The following is a 26155-nucleotide window of genomic DNA, read 5'->3' as shown; positions in this document are numbered from 1 at the left end:
ACTGCAGTACAAATTCAAAATACTGGATAGAGTCGTCTACCCACCCCTCCTACCCAGAGTCGAAGTTCATGGAGGTTGCCAGTCTGAGACCACAGCATCCACAACAATGTTGCTAGGCGCTTCTCTCACATAGCCAGACATTATCCTGCTCCACAGCCCAGCGGAGTAGCTTCTGTTAGATGCTGGCTATAAAAAGCTACAAAAGCCCGTGTTGACGCGAAGCTCTGTCCCCAACTGACAGGCACACTTTTTTGGCGTAGGAACTACTAAAAACACAACAACCTCCAACCCAACTGGAAGACACACTTCCTAGGTTTAGAATTATGGTAGGAACTGCTAATAACACTACAACCTCGGCGTCCTCTCTACTCAACAGAGAGATTACGGTGAGAACCGCTAAAAGTAATATTACCTTTCCGTACTCTCAACTCAACTGAACACACTTTATTGTCTAAGAATTACGGCAACAATCGCTAAACACACTGCCAACTCATAGTCCTCTCTTCCCGACTTGCTTGCCGCTTAACAGTAGCCTGTCCTAACAGACTCTCGTACAATTCGTCTGTACAAAGTAGTACTGAAGGGAAATAAAAATTGAGCCTACGTACATAGGAGGGCAGAGCCAGGCTAGCTTAACAGGCTACACGTTGTAAACAGCCATGGCCCACTTGCCTGGTCCTCCGGTAACATTAGCTAGCTAACAGTTAGCAGGGTTAGCATGGCGGCATTGGCCAGCACTAGTTGGGATCACTTGCTGTGTTTAAATTTTTTTGTGAGTAACCAGCTCAGGTACTTTTGCTATATAATTCAATGTGAGTACACAAATGTTGAAATTACATTAAATGTCCGTCCCTTGGAGCCGTGATAAATTACCCTGAAGCTAATGCTTAGCTACCTGTTCAGGAGGAATTAGCCAACTCTGCGTCCTTTTGGACTCTAAGCCGTCTAAACTGGGTGTTTGTTAGATGGAGATCAACAAAATACCTGTATGTTTACATGGGTTTCTTCTTGCTGGGGTGTACAGATGTTCTCAGTTGGTGCTCTGCCTTAGTTTTGTGATAAGGGATTGAAGACCGTTAAATGTCAGTTATTTTTAATTCAAAGAACTCTTTTTGAGCATCTGTGTCTTTTAGACATTCATCTTCATTGTGTGTAATCTTGTTCCAATAGTTCCCTTTTTCCTAACCTAAATCTATACGGGTCAGTTTTGACCTGTAACACCACAGACATCAGCCCACGTGCAAATAATTTTGGAGGTGTGTTAACATAATTACCCAGTGTCTTCATTATTAGAAGTATAATGAGTAAATCTAAATATTTTTCAAGTGAGCAATGGGTATATTTTATGATCAAAGCAATTTGACCAATGGGGCCAAAAAAATACATTTAAAAGCATGTTTACATGTAAATGAATACATAATAAGGTGGAGGTGAAAAATAATATTGGATGAAAGTCATTGTTTTATGATTATTTTGGGCAGCTTTAAACTTAACTGGTCAAAGTCTGTACTACTTAATTTAAATGATTCAGTCAGCAATTCAATCATCTCTGCTAACATCCCCATTGTTAAAGCGCCCATATTATGCTCATTTTCAGGTTGATGATTGTGTTTTTAGGTTGTACATGAATAGGTTTAAATGGTTTAATTTTCAAAAAACACCATATTTTTGTTGTACTGCACATTGCTTCAGATCCTTTTTTCACCCTGTGTGTTTAGGTCTCTGTTTCAGCTACAGAGTGAGATATCTCACTTCTTTACTATTTTAGTTGGGAGTCGCACAGGCGGAGTAGCTAGGTAAGATCACATCAACTAGATAACTCTTTCTCCAACTTTGGTCTGTACAAGGCAGGATTAGCTGGGAGACTTCTTCTAAACTAGGGCACACTCGTGGAATACCTGCAGAACAGGGACATCTAAGTAGTTCTTTTGTAGATCATGGTGAACTAGTGTGTTTTGTAACAGTGTTTTGCCATTGAGAACAAGCTAGCATGCTAGCGCTAGCATGTGCTATGGTTAGCCACTGCATCTCGGCTAGTTATGTAGAAAGCCGTGCAGATTTTGAATAGCTCACTCGGAGACTGAAAGCAGAGGACATTCAGAAAACCAGATGTCACTCAAAACAGCATGGATAGTTTTTTTCCAAGTTTATATGCAAGACACAAAATAAAACCCAAAATCCAAGAAAAAGTGATGTTTTTCATAATATGGGCACTTTTAGCAGTTTAGATATTTGAGGTTTTCCCTTGCTTAAACCAGATTGTAAGTATAACTATTCTGTTGCTCTGAACATTATGAAAGATATGGAAAGAAAGATGGGTCCTCCCCTGTCTATTCAACCCTGTATATCTCTGTGGTTAAAATGAATGTTTTACCCAGGATTCATTTTGTGAGCTCTATGCTACCTCTTTCTCCTCCTTCTGATTATTGGCATAAATTACAATCAGAAGTATCTAAATTTTTTTTTAAAGGAAAACGTCTATGACTTAAGATGTCTACTCTACAGAGAAGGAAAGACGATGGTTGCTTTCTCGGTTCCCAACTTTAAACATTATTTTTAGTCCTTTGTGTTAGGGTTAGGCCCCTCCTCACCTGGTTTAGCCCCAATATGTCTGTTGCATTATTACATTTTAGAAAGCAATGTAAACAGCAGTGCAACCAAATAATTCAGTTTGGGTCAATGCCTTTAATGTACACCGGTTCTTATAAATATCTAGCTTTTGTTTTTAATTAAATATGAGCTTTACAGAGGAAAAAACGGGCAGTATTGGAGTCAGCAGGAAGAGCTTAAAAACTTCTGATGAAGAAAAGGAAATTTTGACGTGATCTTTTTCAATATTTTTAAAACTTTATTATCCAATAGTGGGCTTAATCTTATTTCATGCTGCAGGAGTTTGGTGTTTTAGTGATGCACCTGACAGTAATTCTATCCAGAGTCGAGCCATGAGGTGCTTTCTAGGGGTGCATAAATATACTAGCCTGGATGCCAGCCAAACTTAGCCCCGTCCACAACATTTGAGGACTAGAATCTTAGTATGACGACATCAGGCTATAAATATACTGCAAAACAGGTTAATAAAGGGAACGCGGGACTTGAGTCATGTCTTGTAAAAGAGAAACTTGAAATGTCTTGTACAGTTGGCCGAGGACAGCCGACCAAAAATATCTTTAATTAATAAAGAAAAAATATGAGCATTAATTAATATTTGGAGATTTCTTTTCCGCCTCATACTTCTTATCCTTGTAATACTATGTGGACGCTATAAAAGTCAGAAGATATAAAATGGTCCAGAAGTACTGCAAGCATATGAATTTACTTTTTCTTAGTCTTGAAGACATTCCAACATTCATCCAAGAAGCTTCATCTGTTTTCCTGACAGGTGGAGTCCCTAAGCACTTAAACATCTTTGGTGGGGTGACAGAAGTTTTCAAATTCAAATGGCGATCATGATAGTCTTGAGTCTAATGAAATAAAATGTAACTTGCTGTGAAACATCCTGGGAGGGATTGTCAAGACAGCCCCCTCTATGAAGGAATGGTTGTTTGTGTATGTTCTGTTTACTGTTTTATTTTGTAATCTTTTTTTTCTCCCTTGTCATGTCTTGTTTTACTTCCTGTCTTGTGTTTTCCCGCTAAGTCAAGTGCAGATTTGAGTCGCGCATGCCCAGATTTAAACGGTTTACGGCATAACGTGTCATACTGAAATTTGTGAAATCAATGAAATAATAAACTTTTCTCATTTCAAATAACAGAAGATGGGGAATCAGATATCTATGATTCTTTAATTGCTATCGTTAGCTCAAAACGCCATTCAAGTGACAGCATTGTTGTGTTTGATTGCTAACTTGTAGCCAGCAATGAACAAACTTGGTTAAGTAAGTCCATTTTTACTGTATTGAAATTACAGAAGTCTCTCGTTAGCATCTTGTGTACTACTTGTCGCAAAGTGACTCACGTGCAACTCACATCTTCACTTGTCGCAAAATGATGCATGAGTGACTCAAATCTGCACTTGACTCACATCGGTGAGTGACACCCGCCTTTTGTGATTGTCTGCCCCACCCTGATTTTTTTCACCTATTACTGATTCCTCGTTTCACCCGTCTCTTGTTTCACCTCGTTACCTCTTATATTTAGTCTCTGTGTTTTTGTTGGCTGTTGTCAGGTCACTGTACTGTGTAGAGTGTTTGCAGAGTGTACACCAATGTCTCTATGGTCCAGTTTTTTGGTATCCTGTTCTTTTGCTTCATCTACATTCTGGAATGAGTTTTGCCTGCTGCATTCAGGACTCATTTAGTTGGTATGAACTTTGTTACTAAATCCTCAAGCTCAACACTACTTGTCTGTCTCTGCATTGGGTCCACAATTCTCTAACCTAATGACAAGTTTGATGTAGATGGCCTCCTTTACTCCTTTTCTTTACCTGACTTCACATAAGGCAAAGAGGTTGATAGAGAAAATACCAACTCTCTCAAAGCATTAGGTTTACCAGTGTGCCATAATTTAAATGCTTAAATTGTCCTATGATAAGTGTTATGTCCTCCTGTAAGCAGACATTTTCATTCTTTCAATTAAATGAATTAAAACGGAGTGCTTGGCTTTCTGTGTGACTCAGCCTTGTGAATGCATTTTATGGAGCACAGATGCTTTGAATATTTGTTTGTGTCTTGCATCTTCTTCATCCATGGGACCAATTACTATTTTGGAACAACTGTTTTATCAGCAGCCATGCCATGCCAGTGATGATTTTTTTTTTCTTTAAAAAAAAAAAAAAAAAAAAAAAAAAAAAAAAAAGCAGGATAAACAGTTACATTCCCCCTGAATGAGAATACATTCTCTGCCAGATGGACATAAATTGAAGCCTTTTCGTAACGGCCTGTTTAGAGGCGATCCCAAGTCCACAACAAAACCCAGCCAATCTCTGAAACGCTTGGACAGTCTTTTGTTGGCTGTGCTGTCTGTGGAAGACAGCTAACAAGGGGAGGTTCTAGGTCCTGTGGTGCTCGGCTCCTTTCCAAGGACACCAGATCAACGCCAATTTACTTGTCATATTAATCCTCCCCACCCCTTTTAATTATAATTCATGGAAAAGGGATGTGTTCTGACAAATAGGCCCTTATCTGTCTCCAATTCACATAGCTGGTCCACATCTTCAGCTAATGCGTGGCTGTTGTCAATAAAACAAAGGCAGGCAATGGCGCTGCAGTGTCACATGTGCTGTGCAAGAGGGCCTCAAACCCTTGTTTCATTATTAATACTAGATTTCTTCTGGGTACTGCAGACACAGAAAATGTAATTACTTTGTATTGCCCACAAGTTGCCATTTCCTAAAGTGCCATCAGGAAAATAAGAGTCATTAAAGCATGTGCCCAGCCAAGAATGAAAACTAATAAACGCACACAGTGTGAACATACTCTCTCTCTCTCTCTCTCTCTCTCTCTCTCTCTCTCTCTCAGGACAAGCGCAGTGGAACAGTGGAAGTCGTTTCTCTAGAAGATCCAGATGGGTGATGCATTACAAAGCTGTCAGAGGCCTACTCACTTTCCTCACCATATAGACACACTAATGCCAAAATTGGATCGCTTGGAGTAGCTGTGTCAGGATTTAAATAAACTGCAGAAAAGATGGGACTATTGTTTACACAAGGCTCCCCTGGGCTTTATTAAATGCATAATTCCATGTTATATTGACCTTGCCTGTCTTTCAAATCAGACATTCATGAGTCATATTAAAAACTGTGTGCTCTAACAATTAATAACATCAGTTTGCTCAACCACTTTGTGCATGCATCACATTAAAAACCAGCCCAAAAATGAGAGCAACAACTACAGGAGATTGTCTTTCTCCTAGGAAACAAAGTAGTAGGTAAATTGTTTTTTCTGTCACAGCCTCATGCAGGAGTGGAACAACTTATAGCAACACATAAGAAACGGCGCAAACTACCATTCCTTCTACACACAAGAGCCTGGTTTATTAGAAATTAACAATCATGTGTTTATGTTGTCTATTGTGTTATTTGTCAATACTATGACTAGTATGAGAGCTGCTCTCTGTACATAATAGCCACACTTCACCAGGCCTAACATCTGTAGTGTTGTCATGCTGTTCATCTGTTTGTAATACGGGCGGTCTCTCTTGTCTCTATGTAGTGCAGGCTCTGTTTTTATCTTAATTTTTCTCACTGCTTTTATTGATAATTGTATTTGCATTGCTTTTATTCTAATGTCTGTTATAATTTGCTTTTCTAGCTAAGTAAACATTAATAAGCCCTGTCCCTGTCAAATAAAGTAATAAACTAAACAATTTTCATTCACACCACTTAGATTTTTTCTGATAAATTTGAATAGAGACAAAGGTATGACTTAGCTGACAACAGATTCCCCATTCAACAACTGACTACATTATGAATTCATGTAAATTATGGTGAAGTCATCATACAGACACCAGTTGTATATACGGTGAATGTGTGTTGTCACGGCAAGAACTGCAACAAAACAACCAGTTTCAATTCCTAGTACAAAACAATGGTATGCAACACACATAACTGCATTATGAATATTAAAATAACTTCTTTTATTTTATTCATGCCACTTCAATGCAGATGGTTTTCGTGCTCTCGGTGCCATCTTGTGTGCATGGCAGTGAATTGCAGTGACAGCATCAGAGTGTAGCAGTACCGTAGTCCAACAGACCGTGTCCCCCTTGGACCATCCCAGGGCTAAATACTTCATGACCTGAGAAATAGGCAACACAAAGAAACTACAGGGACAAGGTAGAGAGCGAGAGAACAAAAAGAAAATAAATATGTGTTCCAGGCAGCCATCAATGGCTGAACTATGTTTTTATCATGAAAGGGGGTTTCGTTACCCTCATGGAAATGCCATCTCTTTTGACTTATTTAGCAGCATCATGCTGGAATACAGGAATCATAATTGATGTGTGCCAATATATAAAGAAAATGGTGGTAATTCACTTAATATTGCTGGGTTTTGTGGCCTTTTCATTATGTTATATGTCTTTGTGTATTACTTTGCTTGCAAGCAGTTTCCAAATGACAGTGGTGCAATAAAGTAGCTGCTTTTAAGGACTTTAGGAGTCAATTAATTCAACAATCACTTCTTTCAATTTTAAAAATAAAATATTGGTCAGGGACAACGGATGAAGTTTTCAGAAAAAAATTCTGTTGGTCAATTAGCATTGTCCCCAACAAATAAATGAATCTAGTTTAAAGTAAAAAAAATCCATATTTCCATGAAAATTCCCATCACTAATGAGCTTGACTTTAACATGCTCCATAGGCCATGTGCTGACGTACTTTCTGGTTTTTCTAACTATGACACAACCCCCCCCAATTGTGAGATGCTAGAAGAGAGGGCTAAAAATGAGTTAAAAAGTTTTGTTTTCAAATGTTATCGGCTTTATATGGACATACTCTTAATGAAAGATTGGTTATACGTATGTTGATCTTTTATAGACTGTCCACGCAGTGCCGTTGCTCCCATTCCCCCTGGATCTTATTGTGAATGTGTGCAGTGAGCTGGCTCATTGGACCCTCATGGTGAATAGCCAGCAGCCATTCACTCAGCTTACAGAAGCTCATTAGAACTCTATAGACACACAATTGTGAGGCTCACATTAGAAACTTCCTCCTCTGAGGCACAGACACCGCACACAAAGTGCCAGTTTGCTGCTAAGCTAAGCGCATTGTCTTCTTGATTCATAGAGCTTGGCCCTCCATTCACGATATTAAGTCCGAGTGGTGGAATATCAATTGCGTGTGCAATGGGCCGGTATCCTTTTAAGAGCTTTAGTGGGGTTAAAAAAGAGAGAAAAGGGATCTCAGCCCGTCTGCAGAGTGCTAGCTTTCAACAGGGCCATTGTGAGGATACTGAATGAAGGGACCCCTGTTTTTTCCCTCCATTTCTAAAAAGAGAAGGACATCAAATACATTCACATGAACTTGCTTCAGGGTGTTTCCAAGACCTACTGTTAAAGAATAGCCTAATTATACCTCCTTCTCCTGGAGAGCTCAATTGGAATCTGGCTAATTACGAAGTGGTGAATCTTAATGATGATACGCTCTTAGCGATGCCTTTTAAAATGTGCGCAGTAGTCGTGTGAGATTGGTTCTACCTAGAATGTCTTTGAATACAGAGAACTATATGATTCTAACAGGAATAAATTATGCTTCCACTTGTGTTGGTAGTTTTTAGCTGCTCGTCACAACGTTAAAAGTTGCTAAACATATCTTCGTTGCTGAAATGCTAATTAATGAGAAAACAAAGCGTGGCTGTAAGAATAAACTAAACAAATCTCCTCAATGTTTTTACCTAAAACATACCTTGACAGCATTTAGGGTCCTTTCAAAGTGTAAACAAATACAGTCAATAAAAGCATAGAGAACCCTATAGGGTCCCCTACTGTTCTGTGTCTGCCATATAAACAAATGACTCCACCAAACAAAAAGCCTTGGGGGACTGTCACAGCCACTTGTCTATGTGGAGCATGTTACCACACACTCACTACACAAAAGTAGATGCACAGACTTGCAAACACTCATCATGTGACAGAGCGCTATGCCTTCTCCACCAGTCTGAGGAATAAAACCTCAAATTTGATTACAAGCAACCTTTGGCTCCCTGGCCATCACACAATAGGCTGAGCTGTCTGGGCCAATTTCCATGCTCAGCATGAGGTATCTACACGCGCAGACTGGCGCTCCCTGACACCCCCCCCACACACACACACACACACACACACACACACACACACACACATCCCCGACCAGTGTGGATATGCCTGTTTACTGTGCCCAAACTCTGGGTCTGTCGCCCCTCTTGTTGGATTTCCTATTATGATACTGAGGATCATTAGTTGCAGTGTGAAAGGTTACACAAGCCTCTCATTGGATGTGTTTGTACCATAACATCACGACATGCACAAGTGTGCGTGTGTTTGTGTGATTATATTTTTCTTTCCGTTGCAACCCTTAAATATGCAGCATATACTGACTACACTGACAACCGGCACTGAATAAATATTTAGGTGGTTGAGTCCGCTATCTGTAGAGATATATTGATCTCTCAATGCTGACTTTGACTGAACCCTATAAATGACATAAATAAACAAGTCTAAAAGTTACGTGAATTCAACATTTAAAGGTTAGAAAAAGTTGCCTTTAATCCTTAAATAGATCTTGCCAATGACATGGTTTTCAACATACAATAATACTGGCATGTTATAGAAACAACGCTTCTTTTTAGAAACACAAAGTCAAGACTGCAGTCTTAGAGTATTATATGATGCGCAGTTCTAGCCACAGTTTAGTTTTTTTAATTTTTACAAAAAATTTTATTTCATGACTTTTACATGAAAGGTTTAAAAATAACAGTTAAAGTGTGCCACATGGAACTATTCAAACAAATACATATTATGCAATTGCATAACATTGAAACAATTAAACTGAATGAACAACAATAATTCAGTTATCTTGTAAGGAAATGTAAGGTGGCCTTCCTTAAGAAAAAAAAGTTCAAATATAAAAAATGTCCTTTTATTAGCATTTTGCACTTTGCTTACGTTTGAGGAGAAAATATCTTGTCTTAAAACTTGATTACATTACTTTGTCAACCCATATTTATCCACACAACAAGGCCTGCTTTTAAATCATTTTGCAATCAAGAAAACCCTCACAGAGGAATGTTTCTGGAACGAAACAGAAAAAGCACATTGCCAATGAACTGCTCAGGGTTTGAATAAGGCACAATGGGAGGCTGGAGAAAAGAGAAAACTATTTACTACTGGAGAAGACGGTTTGGTGCATGTTAAACTTTGGCCAGCAGTTCATTGTCTCTAGTGTCTATCACTTAATAGGCTAGTTGACATAATGAATGAGCCAGACCCACCTTCTGCCACTCCAGAAAGGCCCCAGCCTTATCTGAATTGAGAAGCACATTAGAGCCTCTCAGCCAATCACGACACAGCCCTGTAGCAATGTGCAGGCCCAAAAGATGAAGAGCAGAGAACTTTTGTTTTCTTCAGAGTTTAATGAAGTTGGCCTGGTCACTCAAGAAGGGATTATTTGAGAATTTAGTGTCACTGAGCTGTGACTGCTGACGAGGGAACTTAAGTGTTTGGGTCACCGTGTGAACAGGATGGTCTCAATTCAGAGCTGCACCAGGAAGAATATGGCTGGCTCTCCTCCTGCTTTATCAGGCTTCGGGAGCTCTGGGAAGAGTTTTCTTATTGACAATCTGCTGCAGTCACAGACACCTTCAGCCCGTCCAGCAGGGATGGCAGGTGGTCACCTGAGACTTGCAGTGTGTGAACATCCGAGGAGAATCTGGGGCTCTGAGCATGGAGCCTACCAAAGACAGGCCCACAGTCCCCAGCAGAGGAAAGATTTAGGAGGGCCGCTTCTGCCACACTCGGGTAAAAAAACACATTTTGTATGCAAGCAGGCTATAAACAAAACTTAATCAATTTAGATTTTTTTCAGGATTTTAAATGTGAAGTTGTGTGACATAATGGCAGCAATGTTGTTTTTCCCCCATACATATTTTATTTCTTCTTTTAAACTTACATTATTGTGAAGGATACAAATTGTTTAACTTGTCAGGTTTCATAAATTTTTAGGATGGAAATAATTCATAGATCTAAAGTTGACATGCCTTTTTTTTTACTCGCATAATTTCGCTAATTTATTTTAGAAAGATTATTTACCATTGAAATGTCCCTACTTTTCTTTTCTGAATGTTCCTAGAATATATTACTGAATATCTCCAAAGTAAAGAAAAACTATTTTTATAACTTAAATGCTTTGAAATATAACAAATTGTACTGACATTTATTATAATATATAATTTAGAAAACTAAATCAGTAACATCACTTATGACTTTTATATTTCATAACAGATCAAATACTTTCAGTCCTGATAAGAAATAATGACAGCAAAGAAAGATATATAATATATATAAACCTGTTCAAACTTTACAATTTCTTTTTTCTAATTTGTATTTATGGCATGTCCATTAATAGAGCCCAATTATTATTCAAGCAAATAATTTTCAAACTGAATAAGTAAATAGTTTCTTTCTCTAAGTGTGGTTTTCAAAAAAAGTGTAGCTGTTGAAACATCTAAATGAAAATGCATCTGTATGCATCACCTAAAGCTTAGCTCTGCTGTTAAACTGTAGATAACAAAAATGAGACAAGGTAGGACTCCAAATGCCGTTAAAAGTGAGCAATGATCCAGATATAGCACCTTGTAGATAATACCTGTCTCAATTGGTTAACACATCATATCTGACTTTTCCTATCTGTCTTTGCAGGTGTACTGAGTGGTGTTTTCCTCCGAAGCCCGCATTATCTACTGGCATGCTGCGGTGGGTCCAGCCCCCCTCCTGTCTTCAACAGTGAGTGTTTTATGACTCATCAGCAATGCCTGAGCTGCCTTCTAAGCATTAGCAGCAGGGTCTCCCATGCTTTCCACAGCTAATTACTGATGCAATGCCAAAGAGCTAATTCTGCGCTCAACTCAGCACGGTTCTATTCATAACCATTCACGGCTGTTTAGGATGGTGAAGAGGGGTGGGTTGCAAGGCTTTTAAGAGTCCTTGGGGCCCCCTATTTTGTACTTGCAAATGCACACTTCCACTAGCGCAAATATGCAGAGCTAATAAACATTTGTCTTCTGTCATATTAAGATTATAATTACCAGGTGTGAATTCTTACTGCTGAATAAGGCAGATTGTTTCAGAGTAGGGCACTCTCTCAGCACATTAATAAGTTGTGAATCCCTCCAGCTTCAAGTTTAATTTTAGGCTGCATGGAATTTAAAAACATCAAAATTGCAGACTTTCTTTGGAACTGCGCTTGAAATGTTTCAATTCATATAACTTTAGACTTGTGTAGACTAAATTGTACTCTAGTAGTATGAATTAAGACAAACAGCTGTCTTATTTTGGCACTATCGCAGAGCAATTGGAAGTTATTAGTTTCTCCAACCTATGATGCCTGTCAAATGTTGTGGAAAACAGCACAACTCAGGAAGCCTTCATCCCACAGGTCCCTGGAGTCCTCTTAGTAGGTTGACACTTTCCCACAGTGCCCAGCAACACAACAATGCCCAGTCTGGCCGTGACCAATTGGCACTTTCACTCCACCATCCACACGCGACCTCACTGCAATTTTTCACTGCAGCAATGAACTCCGCTAAGCACAAAAAACGTACCCATTTCTCTACAGAAGAGGGTTGGACCAGGAACATCCCCCGGCCATTGTGTGGCTAAAGAGCTTGGTCCGCCAACCCCCCTCTTTTCTCCTGTCCTTCAACTCTCATTTCTGCCCATTGGAGACTTCTTGACTAGGACATAAAGCATTCAATGAAAGTGACTTTTATAGACTTATTCGAGCTCATCTTCACATACAAACTGGCTTCATACCTGCAAGTGAAAAGATTTAGTGTTGGGCCACTGAGCCATCTAGTAATGGCATTTCCATTGAACGGCTTTATTGTTGATGTCCCACAGGGCTCTATAGTTGGCCCACTAGGGTAGACACACACGTTGCCCAGGGATGACCTGGTAATCAGCTATTTAAGTGAAAGCCATTGAGTCCCAATAGAGAAGTGAGAAGCATGTCCAAACCTGTTATGTGCTTCCTAGAGGTGGTCTATGTGCAGATTTGTCGTACAGATTAAAAAGGCAACATTGAATAGATCGGATAAATTGTTCCACTTGACTTTTGTTGTGGGTGCACCTGTGAGTGAAGTAGCGTGGGATTGCTCCTCACAGTTCACTAAATCCCTTTTTTCTCTGTTGAAGTGGCTTTCTATTCTCTTTAGTCACCCTCAGTTGGTTAAATTGAAGGAATAGAAAAAGAGAAATTAAAAGTGAGTGATAAAGTGAGTGTGACAAAAACAGGCATGCTCTTGGATTGAAAAGATAGGAAATGTTGTTTAGTTGGTAAAGTGTGCAAATTGCTTGCTGACAGAAACAAAATTGTCTATATTATAAAACACTTGTGAAAATTATCCATAGCCATCTTGGCCCATAATGTGTGATTTCATCTCAATTCGCTACACACATCTGTATTTTCTGGCTGCTACTTGTACCTTGTTTAACATGAAGTGACTGTTTATTTTCCCCATTCTGCAATCCACCAATGACAGCTTCTAATCAATGATCCATATCTCACTGATGTTGACATATAGTTGCTTGGGTTAACACAATGACATTAATATATGTTTGTTTTTTTGTTTTAGAGGGAGCAAATATTCGAATGTGGTCTACTGATATAAGTCCTAAAACCCGTAGAGGGATCCTTAGGAGGGCTGTTTTCTCTGAAGAACAACGGAAGGAGCTGGAGAGAACTTTTGGAAAACAGAAATACATCAGCAAGACAGACCGGAATAAACTTGCAGCGGATCTCAGTCTCAAGGAGTCACAGGTAAGGAAGGAGGATTTACCTAATTTTTCCTGATTAATCTCTAAAAAAACCCTAAACAGAAAACATATGTGTACATCCTTAGCCATATTTAATTTTACAGCTCAGATGTAACAGGGGGTGAAAAACTAATGGACTAGATTAAACTAAATGCCTCTCCATTCTCCTAATGCTTTAGGTAAAGATTTGGTTCCAGAACCGTCGAATGAAGTGGAGGAACTGTAAGGAAAAGGAGGTTCATAACACTCGCTCCCCAATGGATGAGCTCATGGCACGAGGTCTCGCTCAGGAAGAGGAAGAACCATCACAGAATCACTCTGTCCAAAAAACAGAGAGATCACCACCACAAAGGGGTGTCAGGGACACATGATTGGCTGGAATAAGTGGAAAGTAAACCAATGACTTTCTCAAATCCACAAAACCTGTAATAAGGCTACAGAACTGGGAGGATGTTAAAAATATATGAATGGATTTCACTGTCTTTGAAGACTAACACCAATAATATTAACTTTCCAATGCATGTAACTGTCTTGTTGTATCAAATTGCATTAGGTTTAACTGCTGGGTCAATTATCTCATTGCATTTCACTGGCTTTAGTAAGCAATGCATTGGTCATTACACTGACAAGTCTTTCCAGGAAATATTCCCATTCTTCGATTGCCAGTGCAATCGGTTACATGCACAAATGATTCACTTGATTTAATAAATTTACATATCATATTTTGGTCAGCTTTACAGTAATACTCAACTCCTAATCCAAATGTTAAGTCAAATTTCACTTGATATATTTTGTAAAAAGAATTTCATGATCATGAAGACAGAGATGAATTGTAAATAAATTAATTTCCATATTACTTATTCTTAGTGTGTTGGGCTCTCTGGAGCAAAACCATTTCCATGGTAACACTACCATCTACCATTACTATAAATATATAGAGCAATATTTTTCTCCCCACTAAGAAGAAGATGACCAAAAACAATTATGAAGTTTTCACCTCATTTTTATTTTTTGACGTTTTCATGCTCAAACGCTAAAGTGTTTAATTACCTAAAAACACTAATACTGCAAGAGGCACACACAATTCTCTACAGTAAAGGCACACATTACAGTGCAGTAAGAACATGTGTGGCTCAAAGCAAAAACAAAGACTCTTTTATAGTCAGACAAATTTTGAAGACACTAAAGTAGACTGCTTTGCTATTAACAATCCAGTCCAGGAAGGATGGTGCATTTCAGGATCCGGAGATAAATTTTGACTTTGTTGGAGTCTCTGCGGAAGCAGTATAGCAGGTCATGATGGTCCAATGAGTTGAGTTCTCCTTGTTTGTAGAAGGTAAATTCAGAAGAGGGGACCAAATGTCCCTCATAGTGTTACCAAGCACTCCCAATAGCTTCATCTGAGGTAGAGAGAAGAAACATTGAAGGTACTACATAATTAAGTCTTTCAAGGAATGCATGAAGGTACAAAGTACTTTACAGAAACAAAAAAAAAACTTGAATTAAGTGAGACATAACGTTGAATGTGAAATATTGCAAATAACCTTAGATAGATAGATTGATAGATAGATAGAAAGATAGAAGCGGAAGTTGTTCTGTCCCTACTTCGAAGGCCGTCTCAAAGCTCTAATTTCTGCCCGGAGGAGTGACAATCGAGCATTGCGGAGGGATCATTGAGGAGCTATAAGCGAGGATACATGAGAGCAGCCTTCCCTGAAGCCGTGCATCTAAAAGAGTTGCTAACTGCGCCCCTAAAGCTGACAAATTCATGTGACGCTCAAGAGGAAAGGAAGTCTCATCCATAAAACACATTTACTTGTTTCCTCCCTCCTCCCAGGATTTCCCCGCGTCTCTCCTGTGCTTCCTCGGTGGGAGGGACTAAAACGCAGGGAAGGGAGGCAAGTGGAGGAGCCACGAATGCAACTTAGTGACCTGGGATGCAGCCCAAGTCTCTGTTACCCTATTACTCTCATTTGTTGTAGATACAGACATTAAAGACAATAGAGATTAATTATATCATAAATGTACAATTTTATATATGTAGACATAGACATTCACCCTTGAAAAATAAGTAAATCATTTCACTTGTGGGAGAATAATATGCCAGTGCCACATTATGCCACACACACACACACACACACACACACACACACACACACACACACACACAAACACACTTGCTCATTGGACCGATGCTGAGGTATAAAGAAATGTATTAACATCATCCAACAAGATGTAATTGGCGATATATTGCGCATCCCCAATGACCACAACACATCTACAACCATTAGTGGGTCCTTACCTTCTCAGCCATTATTGCCACTCCCTCCCTCATCTTATGCACCATATCACTGATCTCCAGTGCCTTGTTGCTGTGGTGGTTTGAAGTTTTGATTCTGATCCTGAGACATGCTCCAGTGGAGTTGAGACAGCGGGTCACTCCAGGCCCCCGGCAGTCTCAGGATCACCTCTGTCAGTTGTTCTCTCTGCACATTAAAGAGTTTTTCTGATAAATTGGTAGTAAAATACAGCTTAATATCATATAGTCTAGATGAAGTGACATCACCTGTGTGCATACTTATGAACATGAGTAGCCATGACCATATTTCAAATGATTAATCACAATGAACGCTCACCCCTATCCTCTGCGCAGTCTCCTTATCATCAGGTGTTTGTATGCCATATGTGTGGCACTTGTGTTTTCCTAGGACGTTCTTCCTGGGAAAGAAATATTGCTCCTGTGAAGACGGACACACATATCATACTGATATCAGGGCTTGAAAAATAGCCAAATCAATCAAGGGTGATTGATGATGGATGAATGGCGGTCAAAGGGTTGATGGATGGTGATGGATGATCGATGTCAGAGCTGAAATGAAAGAACTCACAAGTTCAGAGTGCACATCACTGGAGATGCCATGCATTCTTGAAGACTGTTGTACGACCCTCTCAAAGAGATCTGCCAGAGAAGGAGCATGGCATCCAGCCTGTCCATAGGCACAGATCGGGGCAGTGAGAACCCTCATGGAAAGCTCCACGTACACTAGTGTAAGAACAGCAAACAAAACTGAGGGGGGGGGGGAGTCACTAAAAAACATAGAAAAACACATAAGTAAAAACATGTATTTAATTTGTCATCTTGCCATCTTGCCCTTGTCCATGGTTTCTGTCTTCTAGTGGAGAACCAGATGAGTGAAGCTCTTTTCCCACCAGAGCTACTATTGTGGAAGCTAATTCATTCAGTGATGACGTTGTTGATCAAACAAATTGGTTTAAACATGATACAAATGTGATTTTTCTCTTCGCACGACATATGCTTTGCTCCGTTTACTGCTCAGCCGAGAGCATACGAAGCTAACCCAGGTGGAAAAATTACTACACACTGTAGACTGGCTTGGGCAAATTATAGTAACAAACATTAGTGATTGTGATAAATAAAAACATGTATTCCTTTGTGCTCAGCTCCTATTGTTTAATAAGTAAAAAAAAAAATCAATTAATCAACAGAAGCAGATGATGCCCCAGGCTGTCTACACGCAACTAAATTAAATGGTCCTTATAAAAAGGCCCATGTCTTATGTTAGCAGTACATAAAAAGTGTGATAAATAGAATTATTACAAACTCATACATTTGAAATCATTACAGCCTAATTGGGGCAGCCAACAATATTCAACCACTTATATCATTCAGCATTTTAAAATTTATTTTAAATTACAAGACAGCTCATCATCTCTCAGGAGAACAACATAAAAATGAATAGTGTCACAAACGAGTATAGACTAAGCCCATTGTTCGACAACCCTAACTAGAACTGTTCAGGCTGGCAGTGAAAAACAAGGCTATTTAAATGTAAAGTGAGTGTTTTAGCTTCTCATTAGTGCTACATAGTACACAGGCCATGCACAGTGAATAAGTCCTGAGTCATTCTACAGTTGTACTTATTATACAGAGCCACTTTCCACGTTATATGATCCTTTGTAAACGTAATGCACAAAATTATAAAGTCAAGTTTTTAGACAAAAGAGATGAAAATCAACAGTGAATTACATTTTTTTTATATTGCATTGTACATCGTCTCTGAACCCATTTTAATACTTGCAATGAAAAGGAAGCATGGTACAATAATAGTTAACCAGTGGTCCCTGTCTCCATAAGTGTGCCACCTTGTGGAGAACTGAGTGATAAGTAGAGAGGGCAACCCTATTATGACTCCTGCCCTTTGCTGTATACAGGACTACTAAGGGCTAAGCATTACGTTCCACAAAATAGTTAAAATTAAACATTACACATACAATAGTATAGTTTTGCAGAACAAACATTTTTATTGTCACCTTTTTCCACATAACATACACATAAAAAAGATGTCATAAATACACCAATATCCTTATAGAAAATAGAATCTACAATCAATTTACATTAATTAATACTATGTACAGGTTTGAGTGCATTCTACTACTGTGTGATGTCAGAGCAGTGATAAGAAAGTGACTTGCTGAGGGTGACAACGGGTGTTGATGTCCAGCTCTTTTCTTATATCCCTTCAGCTTACTTCACAAATTCTCACTGACAGCTAATGCCAAGAAACTCTCCATCACATAATTCCTCCTTAATTTGGTCTTAAATTAAATGGGTTTTAGGTTTGGAATCATGTAAGTCTGTTGCCTGTTTGCTTTATGTAAATGTTCTTGTACTGCTGTCTTGACCAGGAAGGGACTTGGAATCTCAATGGGAATACTCCTGGTAAAATAAAGGTAAATTAAAAAAAAATAAAAAGTGACACTTCTACACTTCAAACACAGATTCAGAGCTCCAGTTTTTAGATCTAAGTATCAATCCATTCAACATCTGTAGTGCTTCCACTTGCGAGTGGCCACTGCAATGTTTGTGTCTTTTTTGTGCCAAGGGAAGAGACGTGTAAGAGCAAGGGTGCCATCAGGCTGCACGGAACCCGTCAGCACATAAAGCTGTGACCGTCCGGGGCGCAAAAGTGCACTGGCACACTGAAGGTTGATGAGGAGCCACTGCTGGAGTAGGTGTTGGGTGTCATAAGGCAGGAGAGGTCCCTGACGAATAAACTCAACACGGCCCTCCACATCAAACTCTGGCTCTCCCATGGGCAGGCGACGACGGTGAAGTTTGGCAGTCACAGCTGTGACAAAGAGAAAAAATAATGAATCATCTGGTTCAGAAAATGACATATAATTGTGAAAAAAACATGCCTATACTGGATACACATCAACAAACAACAGTGTGTTGAAAGAATTCTGAAATGTACCAAAGTCATGTTGGCAAAAAGCATCCAGGACTGTTTTCATGGCAGGAGCTACTTCCACAGACGGACAGTTTTGGCAGGCAGGTTTGGGTAAATCTGGAATAATAAAGTATACATAATTTAACAAAATTGTAGGGCATATACAGTGATTATAGGAAATCTAAAAGAGAAAGCACTGAAGTAGTCCAGTCTGCCAATGGGATAACAAAGCAGTAAAGTAAAAAAAAGTCTGTGGGCCATGCATACCTTTTGCAATGTGGCCAAATTTAGCGTGAGGAGTAAGGCACATGTCTTCCTCAGTAGGAAAGCGGTCACAATCAAGTTCCTCAGGCCACGGGTGACCCTGGCAGGCGAGCACTGGAGCACAGCTGTCCCTCACCGCCACGCACAGACTACGGCATGGCTGAATAAAACTGAAAGAGGGAATGACAAGATGTTACACAATGAAAACACAAAATGACTGCAATAATGATAAAAACAAAAAGTCAATGTTGTACACGTTTGTATTTTGTTTGGTATATTTCACAGAAAACAGAGTAAAAATAACAAGAAATGTAAAATATCCTTACGTGTCAAGACAGACGGGGGCAATGAGGGAGCAGAGGAAGGCCTGGGCTTGAGGGTGGCAGCCTGTCTGCAGCATGGGTCTCCAGTCCTCTGAACGTGGCACCACCTCACCTTCCAGGTTGCTGTGACCCAAGAAGTTAGGCAGCCGCATCTCAGAGTATCCAACATCCTTGCAGACTTTCATCTGGTTGGGGATAGTGACGCAACGAGTGGACTGACCCATGTCAAATGCCATTAAAGGACGTGCCATAGCCAGGAGAGCCACGGTAAAGAACACAGCCATACTGAAGGGTTCACAAAATCCACAGAGTCCACAGGGTAGATAGATGAGCTTTTTACTGAGGTTGCTTGTTGTCAGATGTGTCTTCTGTCCATGAATGGCTTTGTAGCTGCTGCTGCTGCTTTTTTATATTCGCAGAAAGATCAGCCAGCCCCATCCGTCTGTAAGTCTGTTATCAACTACCTATCAAAGACGCAGAGACAATGTGTTTGGAGACAACAGCTTTTTTTTGTGACGACTGCAGACAGAGGGTGGGTAATAAGCAGATGGAGGGTGTGTGTGAGGGGGAGAAGGGAGGGGGGACAATGGGCAATCACAACCCAGCTTTCACTGACTAAAGCCTAGTCCCAGAACCTGAATTCTGAGGTTTGTTTTTATAGGTCCAGGAGGTATAAAATAAAATAATACTTAAAATTCTAACTCTTGGTGTTAAATGCATACAATATGCGGCAGACTAAAGCGCTGCTACTTGGCAGGAAATTTTTGCAATTTGCAATAGGGACTCAGTTACCTTAAAAGTCAATGTGATATTTTGTTCACTCCCTATATTATATTTGCTTTGAGCGCATATAAAACAATGCCACTTTGTTGCATTGGCTACTATGTAAAAACAATCAAATCCCATGAAGAATCTTTGCTCAGGCTCACAAAAAGCATCACTGAAAGTTCCTTTGGAAATAAAGGTGAGTTTTTTTTTTTACAGACAGACAGGCAGTCTCCTTCATATTGCCAGTCTCTTTCATGTGTCCCTGCTTCCTAATTGGAGGGTTTCATTGGCAGAGCCTCCAGTTCTCATTAGCAACGCAGCGTCTCTTTTGGCTCACCTGGCTTTGATCTCCCAGTAAAAAAACACAGAACCACATGCAAAATACTATTAGTCCACCTCTTTGGCACATTGGTTTGAAGAATCAGTTGCAAAGACATTATTGCATCAGCAGCCACTGCACATGGAACTCGTCACAAAATCTGTATAGAACAATTTACAACAGTATAGAAAAATTTTCTATAAGGACATATTCAGGCATTTCTTTCAGACAAGATATCAATTACTTTAATTTGAATGGTACTAAATAACCAGAGCAACATGCAACATTTGACATCAGGCAGACTCATCTGTCATAATATGCCAACATCCCATTCAAGACATCAGAGATCTCGTCCTGAGATGCAGACCAGGGGCACAGACATAAATGCTAATTTGTCTCGTTCTCTCTGTCTCATGTATTCAAGCCACTTAATTCAACAATAGAACTACATTACATAATCATAGTATTTGTTTGGATGTCGTCTGTCTCCAGATTTAGATGTATATCTGGGGCTGATGCCTCTGGGCCTTTGGAGGACTTTCCCTCATGAATCAGAGGTCTCTATCCCACCCAGCCTGCCATGGTTATTGTGTAATCAGACACGCCAAAGCAAAACCCATTCTAAATAGCCCAACTCTCATTTCTGTGCCTGTGTACCAGCCCTGTCTGCAGCCAGCAAGAGCCCTCCATCGGCCCCAGCCAAAGGACCTTTTACAGCCTGATCTGATGAGTAGAGGCTGGTTCCAGTTCGGGTAGACGAGTACAGCCCGTAAGAGAGGACTAACTGGGCAATTAGAGTCACAGACCAATTTAAGAGAACAATAGGTCCACACATTTAACAAGCTCCCCCTGCCAGGAGCCCAGCAGGGGTCTGTTGTTGGGCCTAATGGCTGCCCTGTAGACACTGTGTCTGTCTTGGTAATGTGTTGCCTCTCCCTGCCTCAGTTAATGAGAAGGTAATAGATAGATACATAGCCTTTATTATTACACTCACGGTCCATAAAAAAAAAAGATACAGATACACAAGACAGATACCAATTAAACAAGATGGCTATACCAGTGATCCCATAAGGGTGACTGGTATCGCAAAGCACTGAACCTCGGGTCAATCAGATGTGAAATGACAGAGTTATAAGAAGAATTCAGGCGACCAATACACTTGTACATCAGATTCCTCAGTAAAGCAGAGAATGTAATAACTCCTGCTTGACGGAACAATTCACTTGCACTACGCCACCTAGATTTCCTGAGTAGAATGCGCAAACGATCATTATAAGCGACCCGCAGCTTATTGAAACTTGCCTGAACTTGACCCATAAGGGGGCAGTGTAAAGAGTAGTACACTATGCTTTAAAGAGGTTTATCTTGACAGTATCAGAACACCAGGAGAACTTCCTAGCAAGCATGTTAGTTTAGCGGGTGTTTTTCTTCTTTTTCTCCAGCATACCACCTCTAAACCCTGTTTTTACCGAAAAAAGAGATGCTCCCAGATAAACGCGGATACATTGTCCGGACACCGCGAAAGGAGGAGAGGAGCATGTAACCGGGAGAAATGCACCGGCAGCTGCTGCGGCGGCACTAACTGGCGGCACTAACTGGCGGCACTAACTGGTGCTTCTCTCTCGTGCTCCTTATTTCCGCATAATTTGAGGTTTCTCGGTGTGTTGATTGAACTCTTCTCGTTGTTTTGGATATCATCTTTAGTAAAATGAGCAAAGAAGTGTCAGAGGTCCCCAAAGAGCTCCTGGGTAAGATCATATCATTTGTAGCCATGTGTGCAGCCCGAAACAAATGAAGTTCATTTGTTAACTTAGGTTTGGGAGCAGGGCCACGCCCAAACCACACCTCTAATCACCAGTCAAACCTACATATACCGTACTGCGCAGCCAGGCTCGTGTCTCTGATTGCCTCACGCAAGAGGGTCATCGTTTCACGCTCTCAGTCATGGATCGGGAGCTATAGCTAAGCTTACCTGATGTCAACAACGATCTGTTCGATCTATTCAAAACAGGGCATGTTTCAGTCACGCCGCAGCAGTCGGATTCCGTCACAAAACCTACTCTGTCTCAAGATAACTTGTTATGACTTGATATTGTATATAAATACCTACGCTCTCCGTGTCTGCAAGATCAGGTATGGAGCTGATTTCTTGGCACAGCTGCCAGAAGTCTTACATCTTTCAGACAGGTTGCTCACGTCACATTTAAGTCTTCAAGCTCACCGGACAAGGGCTTCAGACAGACTTAGTTATAATACCTGTCGATCGTAGGACTTATTCTCTCCAACCGGTCTGTCCTTACCTTAAAACCAACCAAACCAACCTGTTTTTGCTCATGTGTTGACAACTTCTCTCTGGCCTCGCCGATTCCGGGCACTCAGCCTGCTCCGTCAGCCTCCATCGCTACCCCCAGCGGCAACAACCACCGGGCCTCCAGCACTTCTGGGTCCCCCGCCAGCATTGGCCACTGCCAGTGGTTTCTCGCCTGACGTCACGAGGCCTCGTCAGCCACAGCACGCATCACCAGCTCACACTGGCGCAGGTCAGGTCGTGTTTCCCCATGTGCCTGCTCCCTCTGTCTGTCATGTCTCAGGCGATCTCTGCCTTTTTATCCCCGTGTTCGCAGGCTTCACAAGATCCTGTGCACATACATCCCTTCATCCCTTCCTTTACCCGGCTGTTCCTGGCCAATCGGCTTCTGCTCCCTCCCTTTCCAAGCTGGCTGCACTGCAATTCCAGTGCCATGTCCAGCAGCTCAAAGGGACCTACCTACTATCTTGCTCGACAATTCTTAGCCTTCTTCTGTCCAACTGATCTGTCTTGTCTAACCTTTTGTCCAATGCCGCTGCCATCCCCTCTTTCCACGTTAGCATTGTCTTACACAAGGCGTGCTAATGCACTTGTGGCAGCATTTCCTGGCTTCTCAAAACAGCATTTCCTTTTTCCTGCGTGGACTTTGTCATTCAGCTGTACACGACGCGGCGCCTTCCGTGGGTTTGGCGGTTGCTGCGGGGGTCATGATTTGCTTTCGCTTAGCCCTCGGAATTCTTTGATCGGGCATGGAGTCCGGGTCTCCTTTGTCGACGCTCCATGACCTATACCACATTGTTTTGGCTGCCATACTTTGGGGGCATGAATGGTCACATGTCCATACTCATTTACTCCGACAACACAGCAGTAGTAGATATCTTAAATAAAGAAATTCAGACACTCGGCTCCAGAATCAGACATTCACCCCACATCAGTGCCACCGTTTTTTAGCCACAACGTTCAACTAACACACCAGCTGAGAAACCTCTTACGCCTCACAAGATGCCATCACCAACAGTCTTGCCCAGCACTCTCTCAGCCTACTTAATTAACTGAAATTGCTTAAGGCACATCAAGCCACATATTGGCCTCCATTTCCCTCTCTAGACGTTACGTCCATCTTCAATTTCATCACCCATGCTCCTTCAACTCAACGCTTTTTCAGCTTTTTAGGTGTTCAGAATTTGACACGACTTCCTCCGTCTTTAATCCTTCTCGTCATCACCGGTTTATCAGACATCACCATCCACACCTCAAACTCTCTCATATTCACACTTAGAAGTTTCCTTTCACATTTGTCTTCCACCTCAGCTTCTACCTCAACCCTACGAGCCACTAATCAAATACATTGGCTCCAGGTACTCCGCCAAGGCATTTCCACCACAACCACTTTTCACTATTCCAAAATGGCCACTTGACTCTGGTTTCAGAAACATCTGAACAGAATTCTCTGCATTTCAGCCATATCACCCATACATTATTCCAGCCACTCTTTCCACAGCCGCCAGATCAGGCATCTTCCACCAAACCATTCGGTTCCCAGGCCGCTGGTCATCCCAGGCATACCAATCTTACATTCACAACGATCTCCGTCAAGACCACGCACAACTCCGTTCTACACAATCTGCCACTTTTGGGGGTCTGTAAACTATTCGGGCAAAAACTGCTTCTGAGAACCCCCACTCTGAATCTCCTCCACCCAGACCAGCCATCAGACAACGTCCACATCAATTTATCTATCTGCACATTCATAATGTTCATCTGCACATTCATAACATTCATTAAATCTTTAACTAACACATGGTTGTGACGTGGTCCATGCTAGTGAATCACTGATACTTCTTCTCTCACATTCCCAAATAACAGTGTGCATGTGCTCCTCTGTGACTTTTTTAATGTCCTTATTGAACTGATACACTAAAATACATTCCATTCATATAGTACAGGCATAATTATTGAGACACAATAGTAATGCTAGTATCTCCTGTAGTGTTGCTAGTATCCAACCCATATCCATGAACAGGGACAGGTTTGTTGTGTAATTGTAATGATTAGTAGGCTATTCCTTAACAATGTATACAGTGGTATTACTAAACGGTCTAACACAGGCTTTACTTTATATAATATTAGGTCACAGTATTAGTGTTTTATGGCTGTTAAAGATATTAAATTAGACTATACATGCATGAAGTACATCTCTAAGCTGTGTATACATGGACCATTGCTGTAGATAAAGGTGCCAAGCATTGCTAATGTAGTGTGGACTACAGCCTATTTGGAAGAAAAGCTAGATAGTTGAGATATGAGTGACCATTATGTCAACCCACATGACGTACAGGGTTTTCCCCACAGTAACCCTGGTCCACCCTTACATCTTTTGCTGGGAGATTGCCTCAGTCGGTCTGTCCTCTTTGCTAAAGTCTGCCATGTTTCTTATGATTTGTTTGTACTGATTGTGGAGTTCTGCAGGCTGTTGGGCTCCAGCATAGGGTCTCTTTGTTTGGCAAAGTAGCTCAGATTTTGACACCTCAGTGTAATGTTGGACAAGCTCAAGCTCTTTCTCCCTGTCTCTTGTGGACACTCACAAGCCTACAATGTTCTTTTGGCTCCATTTATTTCTTAAAGAGACATAATTAGTGCACAATGTAGACAAGGCTTAAAGGAAAATGCTGGGTCTTGCAGTTACTTAGTCAGGCATTCATTCATTCACTGAGTCACAGAATTTTACAGCCAGTCATTTGCTTTGTGATATCATTTGTACCCTTGTACTTTCACAACTATCATACAAATGTGTTTATGTTATCAGGTCTATTGTTTAAGCTCCCACAATAGTTAAAAAGGAAGAGAAGCTAGAGGACAGTGTGTCATTGTGGAAATGTTAGCCTCTTGATGTTAAAGTGTATGTAAAATAGTACCTTCTTTAACTTGTTACTGTATAGGGTAAACCTTAAATTAACATCCTCATATTCAACTCTGCCTGACAGTATCATATGCTGTATCAGCTGGAGATATTCTCATAATTGTATTCACATTTTCCTAAAAATAACATTTCTGGTATTATTTGACATTTAGGCATGCAGACTTTAAAATGACCGACCCACCAAATTGCTTGTTCTCCTCAGTTATCTGGAAAGTATTTTGCATGTGCACATGTGCACTCTTTTTTATAGCTCTGTAAAGACCATTCAGGTAATCACACAGCCCAGGGAACTCAATAACAATGCTTCCAGTTTCTATAATACCAGTTTGCCTGCTCACATACAAAAACCTTGTTTAACTGGGACAATCACACATTATTATTTTTTTTTTTTACTTTTTCTAAGACTAGAAACAGATTATTTGATGGTCTAACGTCCACTCAAGCATAGAGTGAGGAAGTTCTCTATCATCAGCCCTCGCTTTAAAGCTTTTCCTAACACTGCACACTTGTCATGATCATGTATCACATGACATGCAGTGTTGTCTGGATGAGTATA

At 40.6% G+C, this 26155-nt stretch overlaps 3 protein-coding genes and 1 pseudogene across 3 annotated transcripts in view; 1 reads left to right on the top strand and 3 right to left on the bottom strand.

The window, feature by feature from the left end:
* The window catches only part of nell2a (neural EGFL like 2a), an 85997-nt gene extending 84893 nt beyond the window's left edge, over nucleotides 1-1104 (bottom strand). The window contains exon 1 of the mRNA XM_032523572.1: nucleotides 985-1104. The gene's annotated coding sequence lies outside the window, so the exon portion shown is untranslated. The remainder of the gene's footprint in view (nucleotides 1-984) is intronic.
* Nucleotides 1105-10022: 8918 nt separating this feature from the next.
* On the top strand, nucleotides 10023-14234 carry dbx2 (developing brain homeobox 2). The gene is made up of 4 exons (XM_032523590.1): nucleotides 10023-10430; nucleotides 11331-11414; nucleotides 13265-13449; nucleotides 13625-14234. Exons 1-4 carry the CDS (start codon nucleotides 10154-10156, stop codon nucleotides 13814-13816), a joined length of 738 nt encoding a protein of 245 aa, XP_032379481.1. The 5' UTR covers nucleotides 10023-10153; the 3' UTR covers nucleotides 13817-14234.
* Nucleotides 14235-14473: 239 nt separating this feature from the next.
* LOC116694108 (prolactin-like) lies at nucleotides 14474-16655 on the bottom strand (annotated as a pseudogene).
* A 1128-nt stretch (nucleotides 16656-17783) lies between these two features.
* szl (sizzled) lies at nucleotides 17784-19568 on the bottom strand. Its single transcript, XM_032523589.1, has 4 exons — nucleotides 19288-19568; nucleotides 18965-19131; nucleotides 18722-18814; nucleotides 17784-18595 (listed from the first exon to the last, which is right to left on the bottom strand). The coding sequence occupies exons 1-4, from the start codon at nucleotides 19566-19568 to the stop codon at nucleotides 18285-18287; spliced, it is 852 nt and encodes a 283-aa protein (XP_032379480.1). The 3' UTR covers nucleotides 17784-18284.
* Nucleotides 19569-26155: the final 6587 nt, after the last annotated feature.

This window comes from Etheostoma spectabile, chromosome 8, assembly GCF_008692095.1.
Source record: "Etheostoma spectabile isolate EspeVRDwgs_2016 chromosome 8, UIUC_Espe_1.0, whole genome shotgun sequence".
Classification (NCBI taxonomy): domain Eukaryota; kingdom Metazoa; phylum Chordata; class Actinopteri; order Perciformes; family Percidae; genus Etheostoma; species Etheostoma spectabile.
This window is presented reverse-complemented; position numbering and strand designations above follow the sequence as displayed.